Source organism: Aquarana catesbeiana, linkage group LG01, assembly GCF_042186555.1.
Source record: "Aquarana catesbeiana isolate 2022-GZ linkage group LG01, ASM4218655v1, whole genome shotgun sequence".
Lineage (NCBI taxonomy): Eukaryota > Metazoa > Chordata > Amphibia > Anura > Ranidae > Aquarana > Aquarana catesbeiana.
In genome coordinates, this window is record NC_133324.1 from 457,165,187 (window position 1) to 457,187,351 (window position 22,165).

The window sequence follows — 22,165 nt, forward strand, 5'->3', positions numbered from 1 at the left end:
ATTCAGTGTAGCTGTAAGAGAACTGCTCTGGTGCACACACGTGCGCATGCGCACACTCACGGGCAACAGAGGTGTAAGAGAACTGCTCTGGCACACACACGTGCGCATGCATGTGCCCACGGGCAACAGCGGACTTGAGGGAGTCCGGGAGCTGATGTGTGTGCGCAACGGACTGCGTGCACGCGCAGGAGCGCGTCCCTAATGCCGGTTGGCGCCCAACGGCCTATTTAAAAGATGCTCTGACTCACAAACAGCGCTGACTGGTCTTCAGCTGTGTCCTGATCTTCTGATTCCTGTTATACGCCTGATACCTGTTGCTGAACCTGGCTTGCCCTGACTCTGCCTCTGGACTCTGATACATTCCTGATTACCGGTTCCTGATCTAGGCTTCCATTTTGATCTTGCTTCTGCTCATGCCTTTGTACTTCGCTGCCTGCCTGTTACCGAACCCGGCTATCCTTGAGACCCTGCTCCTGCTCTTCGCCTGGCTCAAACACTGCCTGTTGTCCTGCCTGTGTCACCGAGCCTACTACTCCATCTGCAAGTTCTGTAAGCAACACTTACAGGCACTCGTATTCCTCCTGGCCCTAGTCACCATCTGTTCCACCTTCAGTGGGGCTTGGGCTGGAGATACAAGGGAGGCCGACCTCGTCATATCAGACTCCTACCAGGTACATGACAGTAGCCTGGGCAATCACTAGAACTGGAATGCTAGATTACTGGGAAGCAGGGGGTGGCTTGCATCGTTAAATATAAATGGATAACATAAGCCCTAAGCAGTAGGCAATGTCTACTTTGCATATTATCTATACATATTTGGTACATAGTTATATTTAGTACATTATTTTCTTCTGCATGGCATTTAACTTTTATATTTTTGCACAATACAGTTTATAAGAGTGAGTTATTATCATTATAATTGTTATACAGGGTTTATATGGTGCCAACAGTTTGTGCAGCGCTTGCTATAAAGCTTCACTCTCCCATTTGTACAAACATATTCATATACTGTATATAGTGTGTGTTTATGTGTGTGTGTGTGGGTTTGCATTGTAAAAGTATTGTAAGTAAATCATATACAGGTATAACCTTAGGCCCCTTTCATACAAGAGGTCAGATCGGGTCAGGTTGTCTGTTTTCCCTCCATTGGACCCTCCATTCTCCTCTATGAGCAGCTGAATGTAAACTTGTATCCGTGTACACCCGGCTACCTCCAATCTGATTTGATCCTGCAAAAACAAACGGAGGGAGGATCCTCCCTCCGTCTGGCCAGGTCAGAGGGCAGTCGGGTGTAAACAGAACAGCAGGGTGGGCTGCGTCCGTGTCCACATTGCATAAGCTCTGCTCAGCGGGGGAGAAAAACTGATCCAGCCCATATGAAAGGGGCCTTGTTCATTAAGGCAGTCAAATACTAGGGAGGATGTAGAGTACAACAACCAATTAGATATTTAAAGTGACATTAAAGCTTCGCCTTTTTTTTTTTTATTAAAAAAAAAAAAAAATGTTATACTTACCTGCTATGTGTAATGGTTTTGCGCAGAGCAGCCCCAATCCTCTTCTTCTGGGGTCTTCTGCTGGCACTCCAGGCTCCTCTTCTTTGGCAAGTGACTTCATGGAAAGCCGCTTTCCATGGGGACACCTGTGCGTGCTCACTCCTGAGCTGCCCTGTCTACGTCTATTGACACAGAGCGGGCGGTGTGGCCCCGCCCCCATTCGCTCTGCACAGCATTTGATTGAGAGCAGTGGGAGCCAATAGTTGCTGCTCCTTTGAATATTACCAAGGAGGGGGGAGGAGTGGAGAGAGCACCTCGCTGGATCAGATTAGGCTTAGGTATGTATAACGGGGGGGGGGGGCAGGGGGGGATTTTGCAGCATAGAAGCTTTTTCGCCCTAATGCATAGAATGCATTAAGGTGAAAAACATTAAGGCTTTAGAACCACTTTAAGTTTATAAGACCCACCCCTAGGTGGTACATTTAAAGTATTTGAAAATCAGGAACACTTGTAGGGACAGTCATAATAAAGGTAAAGTAAAATCAAAAGTAATCAGATAAAAGGTTAAATTATACGGCAAATAATTTATAACCAATTACATTTTTTTTTTTTTAATCTTAATGTTTTACCTTGTAATATCTGAATGTTTTCTACAAATCAAAGTAAGCAGCATAAACCAGATTCTGAAAGTACATTACCCGTTTTACACATTGGAATGTTGCAGTGCTCCCATCGAACATTGGGATCTGCTGTATAACACCAAGGACGATTATGTTCTCCTCCCGGGTTTCTACAATAATTCTCAGAATTGGCCAGCTCCTGGAAAACATCTGGCATCCTTCTGTGTAGATGAGGTAGCTGCAATAAAAATCTCTAGCATTTTAAATGGTTGCATATTTTGGTAAAGAAAAACCTTAACAGTGTATTTATGAAAAATATGCCAATAATCTGTACCTAAATAGTATGATGAAGTTTTAATGGCATTTATTGCATTTTATCAGATTCTCCTATTCAATTTCCAATCTGCACTAGAAAAATAAAAGCTTGAAGCTTTACTATGATTGACACGAACAACACTAGTTACACATTTGACCTAGTTCTTAATCTTTTAATTATACACGTAACATTTTTTAACACAATAGACTATTTTCCCCTAAAAACACATAACCTTGGGATATCTTCTGAATGCATAGATCTATTTGATTACCAGGTGAGGACTGGGGACCTTTGACCTTTTCTGGACTAGTTTAAATTTCATATTCCAGCACCAGCTTCCCTTGGCATTTATTCACATGACATCTCATAATCACAAAGAAATTGACTCCAGAAGAATTCTCTCTGGAAGGTACAGTTTAAATGTCTGAATGGGCCCGAATGGGGAGCAAGTATCTATATAGTGGCCACCATGTGTCACTGACTGTAGGTCCCTCATTCATCAATTTCTGAATCAGTCACTCAGATCCACCAGCCCAACATTTTTTAGTATTGGCCCATGTAAAAATGCCTATGGAGAGTACAATTTCACAGAGCTGTATTAAAAAATAATCCTTTAGTAAATTAATTTTAAAAGGGATGATTTTTCTGTAGTAATAATTAAGGTTAAAGTGACACTAAACTATATACTTATTCTTAAAAAATAATTCAGATGCTTTCACTACTTAATGACCCAGTAATATGTTTTCATGAAAGTGTTCCTTGCTGTGTTTATCTGCCACCTTGTAAGATCCCCTGTGAACAACCGTTTAGTTGTGGTCATGTGCACTGCTCTATGCACACTACAAATCCCAGAGTGAACTATGGTTCATAGTCCCTTGTCCACCTCAGGAGCAAGCAAGAGAATGACACTATGTTCCTACATCCAGTGAGATTATGGAGAACGAACATAGTCACCCTCTAACAAGAAGTCACATTATAGCAACAAAAAAAAAAAAAACTTGGGGATTTGGAGGTGACAGAGCAATAGAAGGTAATTTCCTGGGTTAAAGTGGTTCTAAAGGTAAAACCATTTTTTCCCCCATGATTAAGCTCCAAGGGGCGAAGCGAAATGTGTTGGGGCTGTGGCCTGGCTGGAGTTCGGGCTGAGGCTGCCATTCATCTCACTTCATGCACATGGGTCTGCTTCACGATGTGGATCTTATGGATCTTTTCCTTTGACATTGCTGCAGCTTGGAGCTAGGATGAGCTCGCTGTCCCTGTCTGCAATTACAGTGGTCTAGTTGGACTTTACCTCTGTACCTAAATTTGGTCTCTTTGGGTCACAGTAACTTTTTTTTTACCTTAAAGTGATTGTAAAGTCTCATTATTTTTTTTTTTTAAATAACAAACATGTTATACTTACCTGCTCAGTGGTTTTACACAGAGCAGCCCAGATCCTCCTCTTCTCGGGTCCCTCTTCAATGCTCCTGGCTCCTCCCCCCTGCTGAGTGCCCCTACAGCAAGCACCTTTTAGGTACCATTTAGGCATGGAGCCTGCCCCCCCCCCCCCGCTCTCCTCATTGGCTCACTGAGTTTGATTGACAGGAGGGAGAGTCCCATACAGCCGAGTCTTTCAAGAAACATTGCTGTATCGAGATGGGCTCAGGTAAGTATGGGGGGGGGGCTGAGGGGGGCTGTTGCACACAGAAGGTTTTTTTTATCTTAACGCTTAGAATGCATTAAGACAAAACACCTTCTGCCTTTACAATCACTTTAATGCATTCTTTGCATTAAGGTAAAAAACATTTTGCCATTTGCCGTGCCCTCCCCCCTGTATCAATCCAGCACTGAGTGCACCTGCTGGTCTTCTCTTCTCTTTCCCTGCTCTCACAAGCTGGACTGAGAGCAGTGGGAGCCATTGGCACCTGCTGCTGTCAGCCGAATCCTGTAAGGAGGAATCAGGGGCGGGGCCAAGCCACACTGTGTGTGTCTACAAATGCACGCAGCCCGCCTTGGGATCAAGTTCACATGTCTGCCCCCATAGCAGCACTTGCTATGGCAGCAGACACAGAAGAGGAGCCAAGATTGCCAGCGGGGGGTCCCACAAGAGGAGGTTTGGGGCTGCTCTGTACAATACCTTTGCACAGAACATTTAAAGATAACATGTTTGTTATTGTAATAAAAAATGCGCCTTTACAAATTTTTGAAGAATATACACTTAAATAGAATTTATTTTTTAACCAGAGTTTAATAGCACTTTAAGTGCAGGGAAATCCTTATTGCCATCATTCAAATGTAAGAAAGCAAAGCTCTATTTTATTTTAATGCCTGCAGGGTCTTCTACTCAGGCTGTGGCTGCTTTCTAAAGAAAATGAGCTACACTTGTGCTTGGGCTGTGTTTTTACAATCCCCTAACTATTGCTTATGCCTGTTGTCTTGTTGGGTGGGAGGTTCAAGTGAATAGAACGACACAATGGTCTGGGCCTTTGGGCTTAAAACAGGTGGTGAGAAGGCCCTGTGGAAAGCATTTCACTATGAATCACTCTTCAGAAGGTGTTGCATGTATAAATGAGCCCTTAGACCAGCCTTTTTCGGCCTTTTTAACACAGAGGAACCTTGATATAACTTTGGTCACTGGAAAGAATGCTCCTTACATTTGTAGTCATCGGGAAGAATACCTCACTTACAAATAGATAAAAAAATCACTGTCAGTCACAATGTCAGTGGTTACTTATCTGAGAGGCAGAAATTGCTCATTACTCAAGGAATCCCTAGCAACTTCTGGAGGAACCCTAGGATTACATGGAATCTTGATTAAAGTGATTGTAAGGCTTTGTTCTTTAAAAAAAAACAAACAAAAAAAAAAACGAACATGTCATACTTACCACCACTGTGCAGTTCATTTTGCACAGAGTGGCTCAGATCCTCGACTTCTGGGGTCCCCCGGTGGCGTTGGTAGCTCCTCTCCGCATCGTATAACCCCCTAGGGGAAGCACTCTCCCGGGGGGTTACCTTGCATAGACGCTGAATGCCGGACTCGGCCCCGCACCCCGGTGCCCATGTTATTGAATTTGATTGACAGCAGCGGGAGCCAATGGCTGCGCTTCTAGCAATCAATCCAATCAAGAGCCGAGACAACGCGCAAAGGGGAAGAGCGCATCTCCGACATGGGAATTACAGAACTCACAGGAAGTGAGTAAAACGGGGGGGACAGGTCAGTGATAGAAGTTTTTTTACTTTAATGCATAGGATGAAAAACATGAGGGTTTACAACCCCTTGAAGAACGTCTGTCTTTGAGTTAGCACACCTTTTGTTTAGATGTACTAGATGTATTTAGCTGTTTACAATTTAAAAGTTCATTTGGTCCTTAATTCTCCTTCCCATGTTTGGATGTTTCATTCATTGACTCTTTGCATTTATATTTTAGCAAATCAGGCCAAGGGTACAGAAGTAAGTGATACTAATAAATAAATGTGTCTTTCTTATCGGTTATGTACACATGAAAAATGAACCACTGATAACTGATTTTCTCTGTAAAATGCTGTAAACTGAACTGCAATTACAACTGCAGCTGCAGCCACTTATCATTTCTTAGAACTGTTATAGAGTCTGTGTTTATATCGTAAGTTACTTATTTTAAAACCAAATAAAGCATTAGAAAATCTCATTATGGTGCAACAGAGGAATATGCAGGTGCTTGTGCAGAACAGCAAATATTTTTCAAAGGTCTCAACTGGATAAGAATTTATTTTATTAGCTCTTTTCCCATATTAAGATAACACATTGGATCTTGACATTTTCCCTGAGACAAGAGAACTGGAATTTAACGAAGCCAGAGACACTGGGCTGCCCTTGACTAAGTATTTTGCTTCTGTTTTGTGTATAATATGATGTAAGATAAATTACCTGCTGACTCCATTTCTGGCATGGAATTCCTGAAGCTGTAGTGTTGACATTTCCTTGGTAATGTCTTCCAGTGCCTCTATAACATGTTTCTAGGATACATAAAAAGGCTTTTAAATGATTACTCTTTGTATAGTAAAAGGCCATTCAACCCAAAACTATTATAACAGTTTTTTGTAAATGCTGGTGAGTAAAGTCATATACAGTTGTGCTCATAAGTTTACAAACCCTGGCAGAATTTATGATTTCCTGGCCATTTTTCATAGAATATGAATGATGACACAAAAACTTTTCTTTCACTCGTGGTTAGTGTTTGGCTGAAGCCATTTATTATCAATCAATTGTGTTTACTCTTTTTAAATCATGATGGCAACAGAAACTACCCTAATGACCCTGAAACTACCCTAATGATCCTGACCCTGATCAAAAGTTTACATACCCCAGTTCTTAATACCATGTATTGCCCCCTTTAACATCAATGACCACTTGAAGTCTTTTGTGGTATTTGTGGATGAGGCTCTTTATCTTCTCAGATGGTGAAGCTGCCCATTCCTCTTGGCAAAAAGCCTCCAGTTCCTGTAAATTCTTGGGCTGTCTTGCATGAACTGCATGTTTGCGATCTCCCCATAGTGGCTCAATGATATTGAGGCCAGGAGACTGAGATGGCCACTCCAGAACTTTCACTTTATTCTGCTGTAGCCAATGACAGATCGACTTGGCCTTGTGTTTTGGATCATTGTCATGTTGGAGTGTCCAATTACGTCCCATGCACAGCTTCCTGGCTGATGAATATAAATGTTCCTCCAGTATTTTTTTGCATTCATCTTGCCAACAATTTTGATCAAATTTCCTGTGCCATTGTAGCTCACACATCCCCAAATCATCAGCGATCCACCTTCATACCTTTCATCATAGGCCTTGTTGAGTCCTCTCCAAATGTAGCGTTTATGGTTGTGGCCAAAAAGCTACATTTTTGTCTCATCACTCCAAATGACTTGTGCCAGAAGGTTTGAGGCATATCTCTGTGCTGTTTGGCGTATTGTAAGCAGGATACTTTGTGGCATTTGAGTAGTAATGTTTTTTTTCTGATGACTCAACCATGCAGCCCATCTTTTTTCAAGTGCCTCCTTATTGTGCATCTTGAAACAGCCATACAACATGTTTTCAGAGAGTCCTGTATTTCACCTGAAGTTATTTGTTCGTTTTTCTTTGCATCCCGAACAATTTTCCTGGCAGTTGTGGCTGAAAGTTTAGTTGGTCTACCTGACTGTGGTTTGGTTTCAACAGATCCCCTCATTTTCTACTTCTTGATTAGAGTTTGAACACTGCTGATTGGCATTCTCAATTTCTTGGATATCTTTTTATATCCCTTTCCTGTTTTATACAATTCAACTACCTTTTCCTGCAGATCCTTCGAAAATTCTTTTGCTTTCACCATGACTCAGAATCCAGAAACGTCAGTGCAGCACTGGATGAAAGATGCAAGGATCTGTCAGGAGTCCAGAAATGTAGGGCCTTTTATACACACACACACTAATTGCAAGCAAACAGATCACAGGTGAGGATGGTTACCTTTTAATAGCCATTCAAACCCCTTTGTGTCAACTTGCATGCATGTTATCAGGCCAAAATCACCAGGGTAAGTAAACTTTTAAAAAATAAAAAACTGCACTAGGGAAAATAAAATAGATATAGAAATAAAAATAAGCTGCAGTTATAAGTGAGGCACACCGAACAAGAATAAAGAAAATAAAAACCGCGCTACAATATTTAAAGTCCTTTTACAAAAAAAGTCCAACAGTCATAAATCATAGATGAGTGACGTGAAAATCCTCAAAATTTCAAATCTTGTGAGTGAATAATCAGGTGAACACATCTAGAAGGTAGAGCGCTTACCAGAAGTAAGCCAAAATAGGCGAGTGGCTTGAAACCCAGCCAGGGCCTTTGAAGACCGATCCGAATGGAATAGAAGGGTCACACTCGAGCCGTAGGTACAGATCCGTCAAGGATTATCAGATACTTAAAGGCTAGTGGACATGTAACCATCACCAAAATGAACAGTTTAGAAAAGAATCCCTCTGGGTGCAACAAGCCACTTGTGGAATCTGCTTACCAGATGTCAGACTAAATTAAGCAGATTTATACAGCTGAAATCCAAACACCATAAGGAATGACATAGGGAATGGAGTTCCAGCGGGCCTAGTGAAAATCCTGCTTACCAGATGTCAGATTAGGGTAGGCAGACTGACTCGCACACAGACCAAAGTCCCAGCAGGAACAGCGTGGATGCGTCCTGGAAATCCTGACCCGAACTCAGCAGTGCAAGATTATTTGGAAGAAATGGCCAATAGTGTGATACTGTATATATTCAAGACTTTATTAAAAGAATAACACTTACAATAGGTGAAGAGATAAAATGTGATGCCGGCCGGCACTAAAAGCAAAGCTCCCGTCCTCAACAGGGCGACGTGGTGACGTCAGCACGTCCCTCCCAGACGCGTTTCATCATACGTTGACGTTCTCAATGGGGAACGGGCAGCGTGCTAAGCCACCACTATTTATGCGCACACCAAGCCTCGCCCTGAGTCCTGCTGTGGGAATCTCAGAGCGCCATCTTGGATGTGGGCAACAACAGTAAATATCTAAGGGAAAATAAGGAAAGGAGCCAATAGTGTAAGATAAAACACCAGACTCACATCCCCACACTCCCAAGAGGCGGTCACAAAACTACTAATGACCTGCACATCAAAGACTCTTAAAAAACAAATATTGAAAATGGGGCATTTATGGGGGGGCAGGAGGCGGAGCCTAGCGGAGCAGACATGCAGTGTTAGAGCTCCACACCGCTGAGGAGAGAAGAGAAGGACAAAGCGGAGCCTGCAGGCTCAAAAGGTATCCATTTGAACCTTTTTGCCCCAGGGAACAAACTGTGAAAGTTTGGGCAGGAAATATGGTACTGGGAGGAAACCGTGGCAGAAATAAAAATCACCTCACAAAGAGCTCACAGGCACTCACTGCAGCTGAAGCAGCTCCAGTCACCTCACAAGATACAGCATCAGGGCGCTCTCACAGACAGAAAATGTCACAGCAAGACTCTCCATTTGAGTCAGATACAGAACAAATCCTCTCACAAACTTCTCCACAAGCCTCCTCAGTATCCCCAGTAATATTATTACAATTTGAAAAGATGCTTCATAAGGCTTTAAAACAAACCTCAGACCAAATAACAAAAAGCCTAACCAAAGAAATAAGAGAGCTGGGAAACCGCACCGCAGCCTTAGAAATAAAAATGGATGAAATTGAAATTACAACCCAAGAAAATATAACAGAATTGGAACAATTAAAAAAAGAGAATTTAATACTTCAAACTAAGCTCGAAGATTACAAAAATAGAGCCAGACGTTCAAACTTGCGCATAAGGGGAATACCTGAAACTGTGACAGACCTGCAATCTACTATTACTGCTCTATTACAAGAACTAAAGCCAGATATCCCTATTGAACGTTTAGAACTGGACAGAGTACACAGAGCCCTCACAGCCAAAAAGAAAGATGGACCCCCACGTGATATAATCACAAAATTTCATTATTACAGAACGAAAGAACAAATACTAATTGCTGCAAGAGAAAAAAAGGAACTTAATTTTCAAGGACACAATTATCAAATTTTTGCTGACCTATCCCAACTTACTATTACTAAAAGACGATCCATGAAACCCCAACTAATGGAACTGCAACGCCACAACATTATGTATCAATGGGGCTTCCCCTTTTCAGTCAGATTTAACTACCAAGGTACAATTTACAGAAGCAGATCAGCAGATGAACTACAACAAACCCTTTTCAAATTAAATCTGACAGAACCCACAAGCAGCAACACTCCCACACGCAGAAGAATGGCATCATCTTCACCTTCAGGCAGCACCCAGAAAATTTCAGAACAAAATGGGAATCATCATTCTCACAAAAGAGGCCGTTATGCCACATCATCCATGGACCAAGAAGATTCAATGGACTGACATCCTAATTCCTGATATCTCTTCATTTATTATACTAAGAGATGGTTCTCTATAAAAAAAAAAAAAAACTATATTTATAACTGAGTGTAACTACATTCTGATAGTCACACACTGTGTGGGATCATGTTACATTCCAGTTATATTTCTTATTACTTCTGATTCATATGGCCTTAGAATATATAAGTGAAATAAGGAAATTCTTGTTCAGTTATATATTATCAGGTAATAACAATAGATTTATTACTTTTTAGGACAAATATGTTCAATAATCCAGAAGTAATGGAAGCTTTTTCTTTCTTTTCTTAAAACAAATATATTATTACCTAACTAGTTCCTAGAATTGTGTTTTTGTTTATTCTAATCTGAAGCAATACAACCTCAATTTTATGAGTTAACATATCTAAACAGTTACATATGAATAAAATATGTAATTGTTTACTCTAAAAGGGTTAAAATCCCAAAATAATTCAAACTATCTTCATCAATACCAATGTTATTAACAGTACCTTTCTAACTGAATTATTTAGCCTAGGGCAAGACTAACCATATACAACCACCCTGGAATAAATAATTTCAACAAAAACTATATTCTGCACTCCAATTAATGAAACATCATTTTGATGTCTTTTGACATAGCACTTCTCTCCTGTAAGCAGAAGATCCGTGTACCCCCATTAGCCCTCCTCATTCTCCCAACCATATTATGTGGGAGTGTGACGAAGGCACTTATTCCCCTGAGAGAGATATTTATTCTCTTTCACGGGTAAATTGTGATTACTTGCAAAAAATAATTTATACAATGTATCATCTAATCTCATATGTTTTTTGTTTACTCTTTACTCCAGAATTCACTGGTTTCTTTTCTATCTATTCATCTCTTCAGTCCACACAGGTTGATCTGCGCAGTCAGCTCTGCATAACAAAAAGTAAGTCAAAACTATTTGATCTATTGCCATGGCACCACTGAATATACTTTCCCTGAATGTTCAGGGAATAAATGTCCCTCAAAAAAGGACCAAAGCCTTCCGTACTTTCCATAACAAGAAGGCTCACATAGTATGCCTCCAAGAAACACACTTCACCAAAGATTCTACTCCAAAATATATTTCTCCTTTTTATCAACTAATTTACACGGCTTCTGCCTGTACCAAGCAAAGGGGAACTCTAATTGCATTTCACCGATCCACACCATTCACCTTATCATCAGAAATTAAAGACCCAGAAGGTAGATACCTGATACTCATGGGTTATATAATGGATACAGCAATCACGGTGATTTCCTACTACGCTCCTAACAAACAACCTACACCATTCCTCTCACATATATTACAAGTGATTAATACACACAAAATAGGAACAGTGATAATGTGTGGGGATTCGAACCAGGTCCTCCTCCCATTTCTAGATAAATCACCTTTTACACCATCCAAAATAACCTCTAGATTACCTTTTTCTCAACTTCTTTCCAAATACAATCTGGTAGATTCATGGAGAGAAAGTAACCCAATGAAAAAGAAATTCACTTATTTCTCGCACCCTCATCAAACCTTCACCAGAATAGATCATATTTTTCTAACAATAGGAATGATACCAGAAATTATTGCATCAGATATAATTCAGATTCCGTGGTCTGACCATAATGCAGTATACACTACTATAGCCTCAGCCATACCAAAAGCGCATGACCCAACGTGGTACTTACCGGACATAATGCTCAAACACCCACTACATCAGATGGCCATTGAACAAGCTTTAAAGGAATACATATCAATTAATAATACAACAGACATCTCCCCAATAACACTGTGGGAAGCTCATAAGCCTGTCTTGCGTGGTACAATACAAAGACAAATGGCACTATTTAAACGGGAACGCAAAAATCTAGCAAAAAAACTAGAACTCAATTTTAATGCAGCCTACATATCATTTCAAGATAATCCATCTCAGAGTACAAAATCTCATCTTGAAAAATCTAGATTGGAATACAATCTATTTCTCACTGAGTCAGTTGATAAATCCCTCAAACGCTCCAAACACAATTTCTACATGAATACAAACAAACCAGGTACATATTTGGCTCGGGCATTAAATTCAACAAACAAATCTTTCAAACCAATACGTTTGAAATTATCAAAAAATGTTTACACTTGTAATCCAGTTAAAATAGTCCATAAATTTCACTCACATCTCGCAACTTTATACAAGACAAACAATGAATTTAATCCTACAGAGGCTGAATCCTTCTTCTCAAAAATAACCTTACCTGAGTTATCTCAGAATCAAAAAAGCAGTTTGGATGAGCCTATAACTATAGATGAAGTTGCTAACGCCATAAAAGACCTAAAACTTAACAAAAGACCAGGCCCAGACGGCTACTCGGCTTTATACTATAAAACATTCTCAGAAATACTCTCTCCCATTCTCACTGAAACTTTTAACAAACTTCTTGATGGACATTCTTTTCGGCAAGAAACACTAATGGCAATTGTTTGTATGATCCCAAAACCCCTTTCTGATGATACTTCCTGTGTGAATTATCGGCCTATCTCTCTGTTAAACCTCGATATTAAATTATTAGCAAAAATAATAGCAAAACGCCTCAATAGCATTATAGGAAAATTAATACATAGAGATCAAGTAGGCTTCATGCCAAATAGACAGGCAGGCGATAATATACGCAGGGCAGTGTTATTGGCACATATTGCTAAAAAACGGAAAATCCCTTTATGTTTTCTATCTCTCGATATTAAGAGGGCATTTGACACAGTATCCTGGCAATATATGCAATATTCATTACAAAAATGGGGTTTTGGACCCCACTTTTTAACATGGATCAAAGCATTATATAATAAACCCAAAGCCTATATAAAATATGCTGGATACAAATCTGAAGCCTTTAATATCGAAAGAGGTACCCGACAGGGTTGCCCATTATCTCCCTTATTATTTGCCCTTATACTCGAACCCATGGCCCAATACATCAGAACAAACCAAACTATAACTGGCATTGAAGTAGGAGGTATTACACACAAATTATGTATATTTGCAGACGATATATTACTTTTTCTATCATCACCACAGGTCTCTGGTCCTAACTTAATACCAGCTCTTGATGGGTTTGCAGCCCTATCCAGCCTTATGATTAATCCTAAGAAATGCCTAGTGCTTAATATTTCACTCACAAACATGGAATTGATCCCGGCTAGGGCTGCACTCCCATTCACATGGGCAGAAAAATCAATCCCATATCTTGGAATTCATTTAACAGCATCTCATTCTGACTTATTCTCAACCAATTATCCTCCTGTATTAAGACAGATCACAAATCTAATAAAACAATGGTCGCAACTTCCTTTATCCTGGATAGGGAAGATTAATGCAATCAAAATGACTATTCTACCCAAATTGCTTTATCTATTCAGAGTCCTCCCTATTCCAATTCCTTCCTATTTTTTGAGAATAGTACAAAAAAGAGCAACTTCGTTTATATGGGGCTCTTCTAAACCACGTATACCTATACACACACTACATCTTCCCAAAAATAAAGGAGGCCTGGGATACCCTAATTTTACTAACTACTACAGAGCAGCACATTTGGCCAGTCTGTCCAAATACCATGCAAAACAGGAAATCCCATTATGGGTATTTATAGAGGCTTCAGAAAATGACCCTCTATTAATATCAAATTTATTATGGCTTGATCCTAAAGACCGCTTTAAAATTCATAATCCCATAACTAAACACTTCTTATCTCTCTGGGATAAACTAAAAACCAAATATCAGTTACAATCTCCACACAATCCTCTCCTTTCTTTTATCAGAAATCCGGCCTTTTATCCGGCATTGATCTACCCAAATTCTTTTAAAGCTTGGACAACATCAGGCATTCAGACACTAAATGACTTCATAGCATCTAAATCATTCCTTTCATTCCCATCGCTTAGAGAAAAATATGATCTACCAAACTCTGAGATATTTAGATATCTCCAAATCAAAAATTTCTATACACCATTCCTAAAGGGGGATACACCATTATCCCAATTATCCATTTTTGAGTCAATCTGTACAAAAGATCCATTTGCTAAAGGTACAATTTCATCACTTTATAATCAATTATATGGAGTAGCAAATCTTAATAGACCCTCTTACGTTCAGAGGTGGGAGGAGGACCTGGGACGAACTTTAGAAGACACGGACTGGTCTAACATATGGCTCACATCTAAGTCATCTTCACCCAACATCTTAGCACTGGAGACAAATTATAAAGTCCTAACTCGCTGGTACCTTGTACCCGCTAGAGTGGCAAAATATTCACCTAATACCTCAGCTCTTTGTTTTCGAGGATGCCCAGAAATAGGCACATATTTACACATATGGTGGACGTGCCCAGTAATCCAAACCTTCTGGAAGGAAGTCTTCGTGATTGCATCTAAAATATTTTAAAAAATAATACAACCAGATCCATATTTAACTTTACTTAATCTAAAACCGGAATGGTTAACACTCTCTCAATTCAAACTTATGATCCAACTAATAACGGCTGCAAAACAAACAGTGGCCAAGGCATGGAAATCTCCTACATTGGTACTAGCAGAAACAATTCACAGAATGAATAATACAATGTCCCATGCTAAGATGGTAGCCATCGATCAAAATCAAATTCCAAAATTTGAAAAACTTTGGCATCCTTGGATAAAACAACAGTTCCTGTCAAACTTCAATGACGCTGTCCTGTTGCCATGGTAACAGATTAAATGACTTACAGAGACACCCATTCTAAGGCTTCAAAGAGAACTAAAAAGAATAATAAACTGACGAGCGGGACAACCTTGTGGACCATACCTCTACCTTTCAACCCTTTTTCTTCTTTCTCTTTGCTTTTCTCCACCTTACGATTAAAGCTCATTATCAGAATTTATTTGACCTATATACACTCTACTTGTAAACAATATGTATAGTAGGTATAAATCATTTAAATACCTACAAAAGTAACTAAGGAAATGATATATATCTTTAATTTAGGTTTACGTGAACCCAATGTTTAATATTTGAAATTTCATGATATTTACCTATATAAACCCTACTGTAAAACAATGAGCTTACTTTATAGATCCTTGTAAACTTACTTTATGTATCTTTATAACATTGTATACTCAATAAACTTCTTTTGACAAGGAAAATGGGGCATTTACAACATAGCCATTCTGCACTTAACACTGTAATGGGAGGACCTCATTAAATAACGATCTACATACATTCAAGCTCCCCATTGCTGAGCATAAACATTGACTAATATATTGAAAAGCAGTATAAAAACTTAAAATGGGAAAAATATATATATATATATGTAAACTAAAAAATAAAAAATACCACTATGAACTAGATATAATATCAGATATATCAAAAAAAAAGGGGGGGATACCTCCACATAATAAACATAATATAAAATAGGAGTGAAAATTGATTCATTTCCTTAATGAAAAAACTAATAAGCCCCTTAAAGGCTGTGGAACTTTTGATCCTATGGATCCAAGACATTTCCAGTTTTGAAATCTCACGCACCATGGAACTTCCTCGCCAATGAGGTTTAAACCGGTCGATCCCTAAAAAAAGGGTGTTAGAGGGATCTCTATCATGTGCCAAATGACAATGTTTGGAAACCGAGTGGTTCTTAAAGCCTGTAAGAATATTAGTAATGTGCTCATTGAACTTGAAGGGGCCGCTTGGTCCGCCCCACATATTGCAAGCCACAAGGGCATTGCAACATGTAGACTACCCCCAAAGTAGAACAGGTGATGAATGGAGTGATGGAATGAGTTTGGCCTGTCCTAGTAGACTGAGTCCTCCTATTCGTGCAGGAATTGAAGGAGCACACTCAACATCTATTGCATTTATAGAATCCAGTAAGTTGATCAAAAAAGGTGGTCCTATTCATTGGTGGATCCAATATATTGGGGGCCAGTTTGTTCCTAAAGGAAGGAGCACCCCTAAAAACAATTTGTGGTTTAGGCGGTAAAGCTTCCTTCAAAATTCTATCATTGGTAACTATATGCCAATGCTTGGAAACCAATTGTTTTACTTCCTTGTATTGAAGGGAGTAGGTGGTAATAAAGGGTACTCCTAAATTGTGACCTGACCCACTTGGCTTTGGTTTATCCCTTAGGAGGAGCTCCCTATCCATCCCCTGCACATCCCTTAAGACAGGTAACAAACTATCACTGGTGTATCCTTTTTCAAGGAACCTCTCGGTAAGAATATTACTCTGTGATACAAACTTGTCAGGGTCAGAGCAATTCCTACGTACTCTCATATATTAGCTTTTAGGTATTGATTTTATCCAGGGTCTATAATGGCAACTTTCCAATGGTATGTAGGAATTGCGATCACTTTCTTTAAAGAAGGTGGATGTAGATAAAACCCCGCCCTCTATAGCTAAAGTGAGGTCCAAAAAATGTATTTGGGTTTAACTCATCTCAAAATTGAGATGGATACCACGATTGTTGGTGTTGAGAGATGACAAAAACTGCTGAAGTTCCAGGCCATCACCATCCCATAGGAGGAGGATGTCATCTATATATCTTGCCCAGAGGACGAGATGAGGACTCCTGTGGGCATAGATGACATCCTTCTCCCACTTGGCCATGAAAAGATTGGCCAAGCTGGGGGCGTATTTAGCCCCCATAGCAACACCACGACTTTGGCGATAAAACTGGTTAGAAAACCAAAAATAATTATGAGAAGCAGCAAAAACAAGCAGCTCCATAACAAAAGAAATTTGGCATGTGGGGAGACCCGAATCTCTGTTCAAAGCTCCCCTTACTGCATCTAAACCCATATCATGGGGAATTATAGTGTATAGGGAGGAGACGTCGGCACTCACCATCCACATGCCAGACCTAATCTCAATGTTAGAAAGGAGATTCAGCACATGATGAGTGTCTTTGATATATGAAGGCATTTTTTGAACTATGGGTTGAAGGAAAAAATCGATATATCTGCCCACCCGGGATGTGATTGAATCGATGCCACTAACAATAGGGCGTCCCGGGGGGCAGATAGGGTTCTTGTGAACTTTAGGTAAATAATATAAAATTGGGGTCCTCGGGGCCTTAGGGATTAAAAATAGGCTCTCTTTCTCCTTTAAGATTCCTAGTGTGGAACCCTTAGAAACGATCTTACATAGTTCCCTTAGATATCCAATCTTGGGATCGGAGGGGAGGGGAGTATAAGTATCCGTATCGCTAAGGATCCTGGTCATTTCTGCCATATAGTCCCCACGATCAAGCACCACTATCCCTCCCCCCTTATCCGCTGGGCGGATAATCAAATCTTTGTTCTTGCACAAATAATCTAAACCTTCTTGTATGACTTTTGAATTCTTAGCTTTTTTTATTTCCAACCTTTCAAGATCCCTTAAAACAACATCCCTAAATACCTTAAGTGTGGGAGCAAGTTTTGCGGGGGGGTTGAAAAGGGATGCATTGGCCAATCCTGAATGAACAAATTGGTCAGTGGTTTGGGAATTCCTAGTGATGGGATTGCCAATCATGTATCTTTTAATATTAAGTTTGCGGACAAACTTGTGGACATCCATATAGGTTTGAAATCTATTTAAACCCCTGGGAGGGGCAAACTTGAGTCCTTTATCTAGGACCATTTTTTTTTAACTTGGTACTCAAGTTAAAAATGCCCTGCCCTATTATGTCCTGGCTTTTTTTTTGCTCGCTGGCGCCTCCCCCCTCTAGTTCCTCGCTTCTTTCTACTGGTCTTTTTAGACCTTGACCCGGCTTGGAAAAACCCCAAGTCCCTGGTCCTCTAGAGGGCGGGACAGTATGATTGGGCGTGGTGAGGTCCTGGGAGGGATAAATCATAGAAGGATCATGGACATCCTGTTGGCATCCATAAGTTTCAAATGGATCAAAATCCTCATCACAAGGATTCATATCCCCATTGGAAAAAACCTATTATGTGTAGGGAAATTGTAATCCCAACCAGCATTATAAGAATCTTGGAAATTTGCCCTCTGAAAAGAATCATAGTTCTGATTAGGTCTCCACCAATCTGGATAATTGGCACTGTAACCCCGACCCCTATTGGAATCTGGGTGACCCCGCCCTCTCCCATTCACATGGTGACCTTCTCTCAATGGGGGTGGTGGAATAGACCTTGACCCACCTCCCCTTTGGGGATGATTGAATCTGGGGGGCCCTGAATTATAAGAGTGGTGAGGGGGAATGTTATTAAGTTGATTAGGCCCTATTGGTCTTTGAGGGGATTGGTATCTCTGAGGGCCCAAATTCTTTTGCGTTTTATTGAGGGGCTCGCTGGAACTCCATTCCCTATGTCATTCCTTATGGTGTTTGGATTTCATCTGTATAAATCTGCTTAATTTAGTCTGACATCTGGTAAGCAGATTCCACAAGTGGCTTGTTGCACCCAGAGGGATTCTTTTCTAAACTGTTCATTTTGGTGATGGTTACATGTCCACTAGCCTTTAAGTATCTGATAATCCTTGACGGATCTGTACCTACGGCTCGAGTGTGACCCTTCTATTCCATTCGGATCGGTCTTCAAAGGCCCTGGCTGGGTTTCAAGCCACTCGCCTATTATGGCTTACTTCTGGTAAGCGCTCTACCTTCTAGATGTGTTCACCTGATTATTCACTCACAAGATTTGAAATTTGAGGATTTTCACATCACTCATCTATGATTTATGACTGTTGGACTTTTTTTGTAAAAGGACTTTAAATATTGTAGCGCGGTTTTTATTTTCTTTAAGTAAACTTTTGATCAGGGTCATTTGGATAGTATCTGTTGCCCTTATATAGTAAACACAGTTGATTGATAATAAATGGCTTCACCCAAACACTAACCATGAGTAAAAGAAATGTTTTTGTGTTATCATTCATATTCTCTGAAAAATCATAAATTCATCACAAATTCTGTCAGGGTATGTAAACTTATGAGCACAACTGTAAGACATATAGGAAGACAGGAGCTTACTGGGCCCAGCAGGCTTACTGGGCCCAGCAGGCTACTGTGCCAAAAACTTCAAAGTAATCTTGCTTGAAGAAAAGTTCTACCGATAATATCTCACACCACAGTGTACACTCTGACTCCTAACCTAATGCTTAGACCTACACAAAGGTAAGGTAAAAAAACGCCAATCCCAATATTAGGTATATATCCACAGATGTCTTCAGTCCCAGTGATATGGTATATGCAATCTCTTTTAAAATAAAGTGCACTCGTGACATCCAGTGCACTAGATGGCAAACATACAGCAACAATATAAGACCATGACTTGATCATAGATAACCTATTATTTTGCATGGGGTACACCATTATTATTATTATCCACAGATGTCTTCAGTCCCACTGATATGGTATATGCAATCTCTTTTAAATGACAAGACTCCCTTTAGCACAAATACATGCAAAAAATGTGGATACCATCATGGTGCAGTACCAAAAGTATCACTAATTAAAAAAGGCTAAAATACTCAAATAAAGTGCACTCATGACATTCAGTGCACTAGACGGCAAACATACAACAACAATATAAGACCGTGACTTAATCATAGATAACCTATAATTTTGCGTGGGGTACACCATTATTATGCCCTGTACACACAATGGGACATTGATCAGACATTCCGACAACAAAATCCATCGGATTTTTTCCGATAGATGTTGGCTCAAACTTGTCTTGCATACACACGGTCGCGCAAAGTTGTCGGAATTTCCGAACGTCAAGAAAGCGGTGACGTACAGCACATACGGCAGGACTATAAAAGGGCAGTTCAATACCAAGTGCACCACCCTTTGGGCTCCTTTTGCTAATCTCGTGTTAGTAAAAGTGTGGTGAGAGACGATTCGCGCCTTTCAGACTCGTGGTTTTCAGATCGTTTTTCTGCTGTTCAGTTTGTGCTTGTGGGTTTGTATCTGTTCTTCAGTGCGTGCAGTGAGTTTGTATTTGGTTATTCAGTGTGTTATTGTCCGCTCGTTGCTGATTTTCAGGTTGCTCTTCACAGGCCTTGCTGTTCTTCAGTGCGTTCTGTTACTTCGTTCTGACCAGCCAACCGTTTTGAAGCCATGTTGCGTGTACGTACTCATCATAGTGTTCGTGCTGTGCGGGGGCTTGGTGTTGGGGTTCTTACTTTGACACAAGCCCACTCCATGAACAGAGCGGGGAGGAGTTCATGGACCAAGAATTGGTTGCTCCAGCATGACCAATTCTGTCACATGCCTTTGCTCCATGAGATCCGTGAGAATAATCCTGATGATTTCAGGAACTTTCTCCGGATGACTGACCCCGTTTTTCACCGTTTGTTGGCTTTGCTTACCCCTTATACCTGCGGCAAGCCATCACTCCGGAGCAGAGGCTAGTCGCCACCCTGCGGTACTTGGCGATGGGGAGAAGCCTGCAGGACCTCAAGTTCTCGACAGGCATCTCCCCCCAGGCTCTGGGGATCATTATCCCAGAGACCTGTTCTGCCATCATCCAGGTCCTGCAGAAGGACTATATTAAGGTAAGATTTATCCTTTAAAATCTCATTATATGTATTTAATGTTTGCTAATGTATTGTATTTCTTTCATCATTCCCTAATTACAAGGATTGTAATATGCTGTGAATGTCCCCTTTGACTTCATGCATGCTGGAAGTTTTTAAAGTTTGTTTTTTGTCCTTCATGCATATTTGCCTTCACTTACCTCCCCAGCATGCTATGCTGGGCCTATATCCACCCAGTCCAGTCACTTAACAATGTATTTTGTTAGCTCCATAGTAGTGCTTTACCCTAAACACCCCCTAAAACAGTGGTTCTCAACTCCCGTCCTGAGGACCCACTAACAGGCCAGGTTTGTAAGATAACTGAAATACATCACAGGTGATATAATTTGCTGCTCAGTGATTGCAGTATTCTAGTCTGCATCTCCCCAAGGTAATACTTAAAATCTGGCCTGTTGGTGGGTCCCGAGGACTGGAGTTGAGAACCACTGCCCTAAAATGTGTACAAATGTTATTTGTGTCCTTAAATTCAGAGTGCCAGAGGCTTTTTTTGGGGGGGTCCCAAAAACATTTGGAACCCCCCCTCCCCCAACCGCTAACTCAGCTGATACCAATCCTCTACCTGCTGACTTTGCAAAACCTATAAACACTATACCTACTTCCTTTGTGGTCATATTTATGGATGAATTCCCCAAAGCATGTAGTATGAGGGCCTGCCTGAATACTTTCAAATGGTACTGTTTAAAGTTTTTGTATCCTATTATTATCTTGATAGGTAATTGCAGAATGTAAAAATGTGCTCCAATTTGGACAGTGTGTATTTATATATTTGCATTATGACACTTCTTACCTGTCCAGTGGGCTGCCAATAGTGTAAGTAAGGAGGGGCTGGCCAAAGTAATACACATTATTTATGCATTCATCTCTCAATGAAGTGGAGAGGGTTACCTGTCCAAAACATCTCCCCCCCTAAAATTTTTACAATGGGCCATCAGAGGGGGTGAGGAATCTGATAGGTGGACCTTATACTTTTGTCTTTAAATACTCCCTAAAATAAATGTTATAGTGATTTTGGCCAAGAATATTTGTGTCTAATCTGCTTTCAGTGTTTATTTCAGCAGACTGTGGCCTCCCACTTTGCCACCCGTTGGGACTTTCCCAACTGCGGAGGGGCAATTGATGGGAAACACGTCCACATCGTCCCACCCCCCAACTCGGGGTCATACTATTACAACTACAAGTGGTTCAATAGTATTGTGATGTTGGCGGTGGTGTCGGCTACTTAAAAGTTCACTATGTGGACATGGGGAATAATGGCTGGATGT

General features: G+C 40.5%; 1 protein-coding gene across 1 annotated transcript in view; it reads right to left on the reverse strand.

The window, feature by feature from the left end:
- The window catches only part of MUSK (muscle associated receptor tyrosine kinase), a 278,906-nt gene that overhangs the window by 59,362 nt on the left and 197,379 nt on the right, over nucleotides 1-22,165 (reverse strand). The window contains exons 12-13 of the mRNA XM_073591125.1: nucleotides 6,316-6,404; nucleotides 2,192-2,351 (exon numbers count right to left, since the gene is read on the reverse strand). Of these exons, the coding sequence (XP_073447226.1) occupies nucleotides 2,192-2,351; nucleotides 6,316-6,404 (249 nt within the window). The remainder of the gene's footprint in view (nucleotides 1-2,191; nucleotides 2,352-6,315; nucleotides 6,405-22,165) is intronic.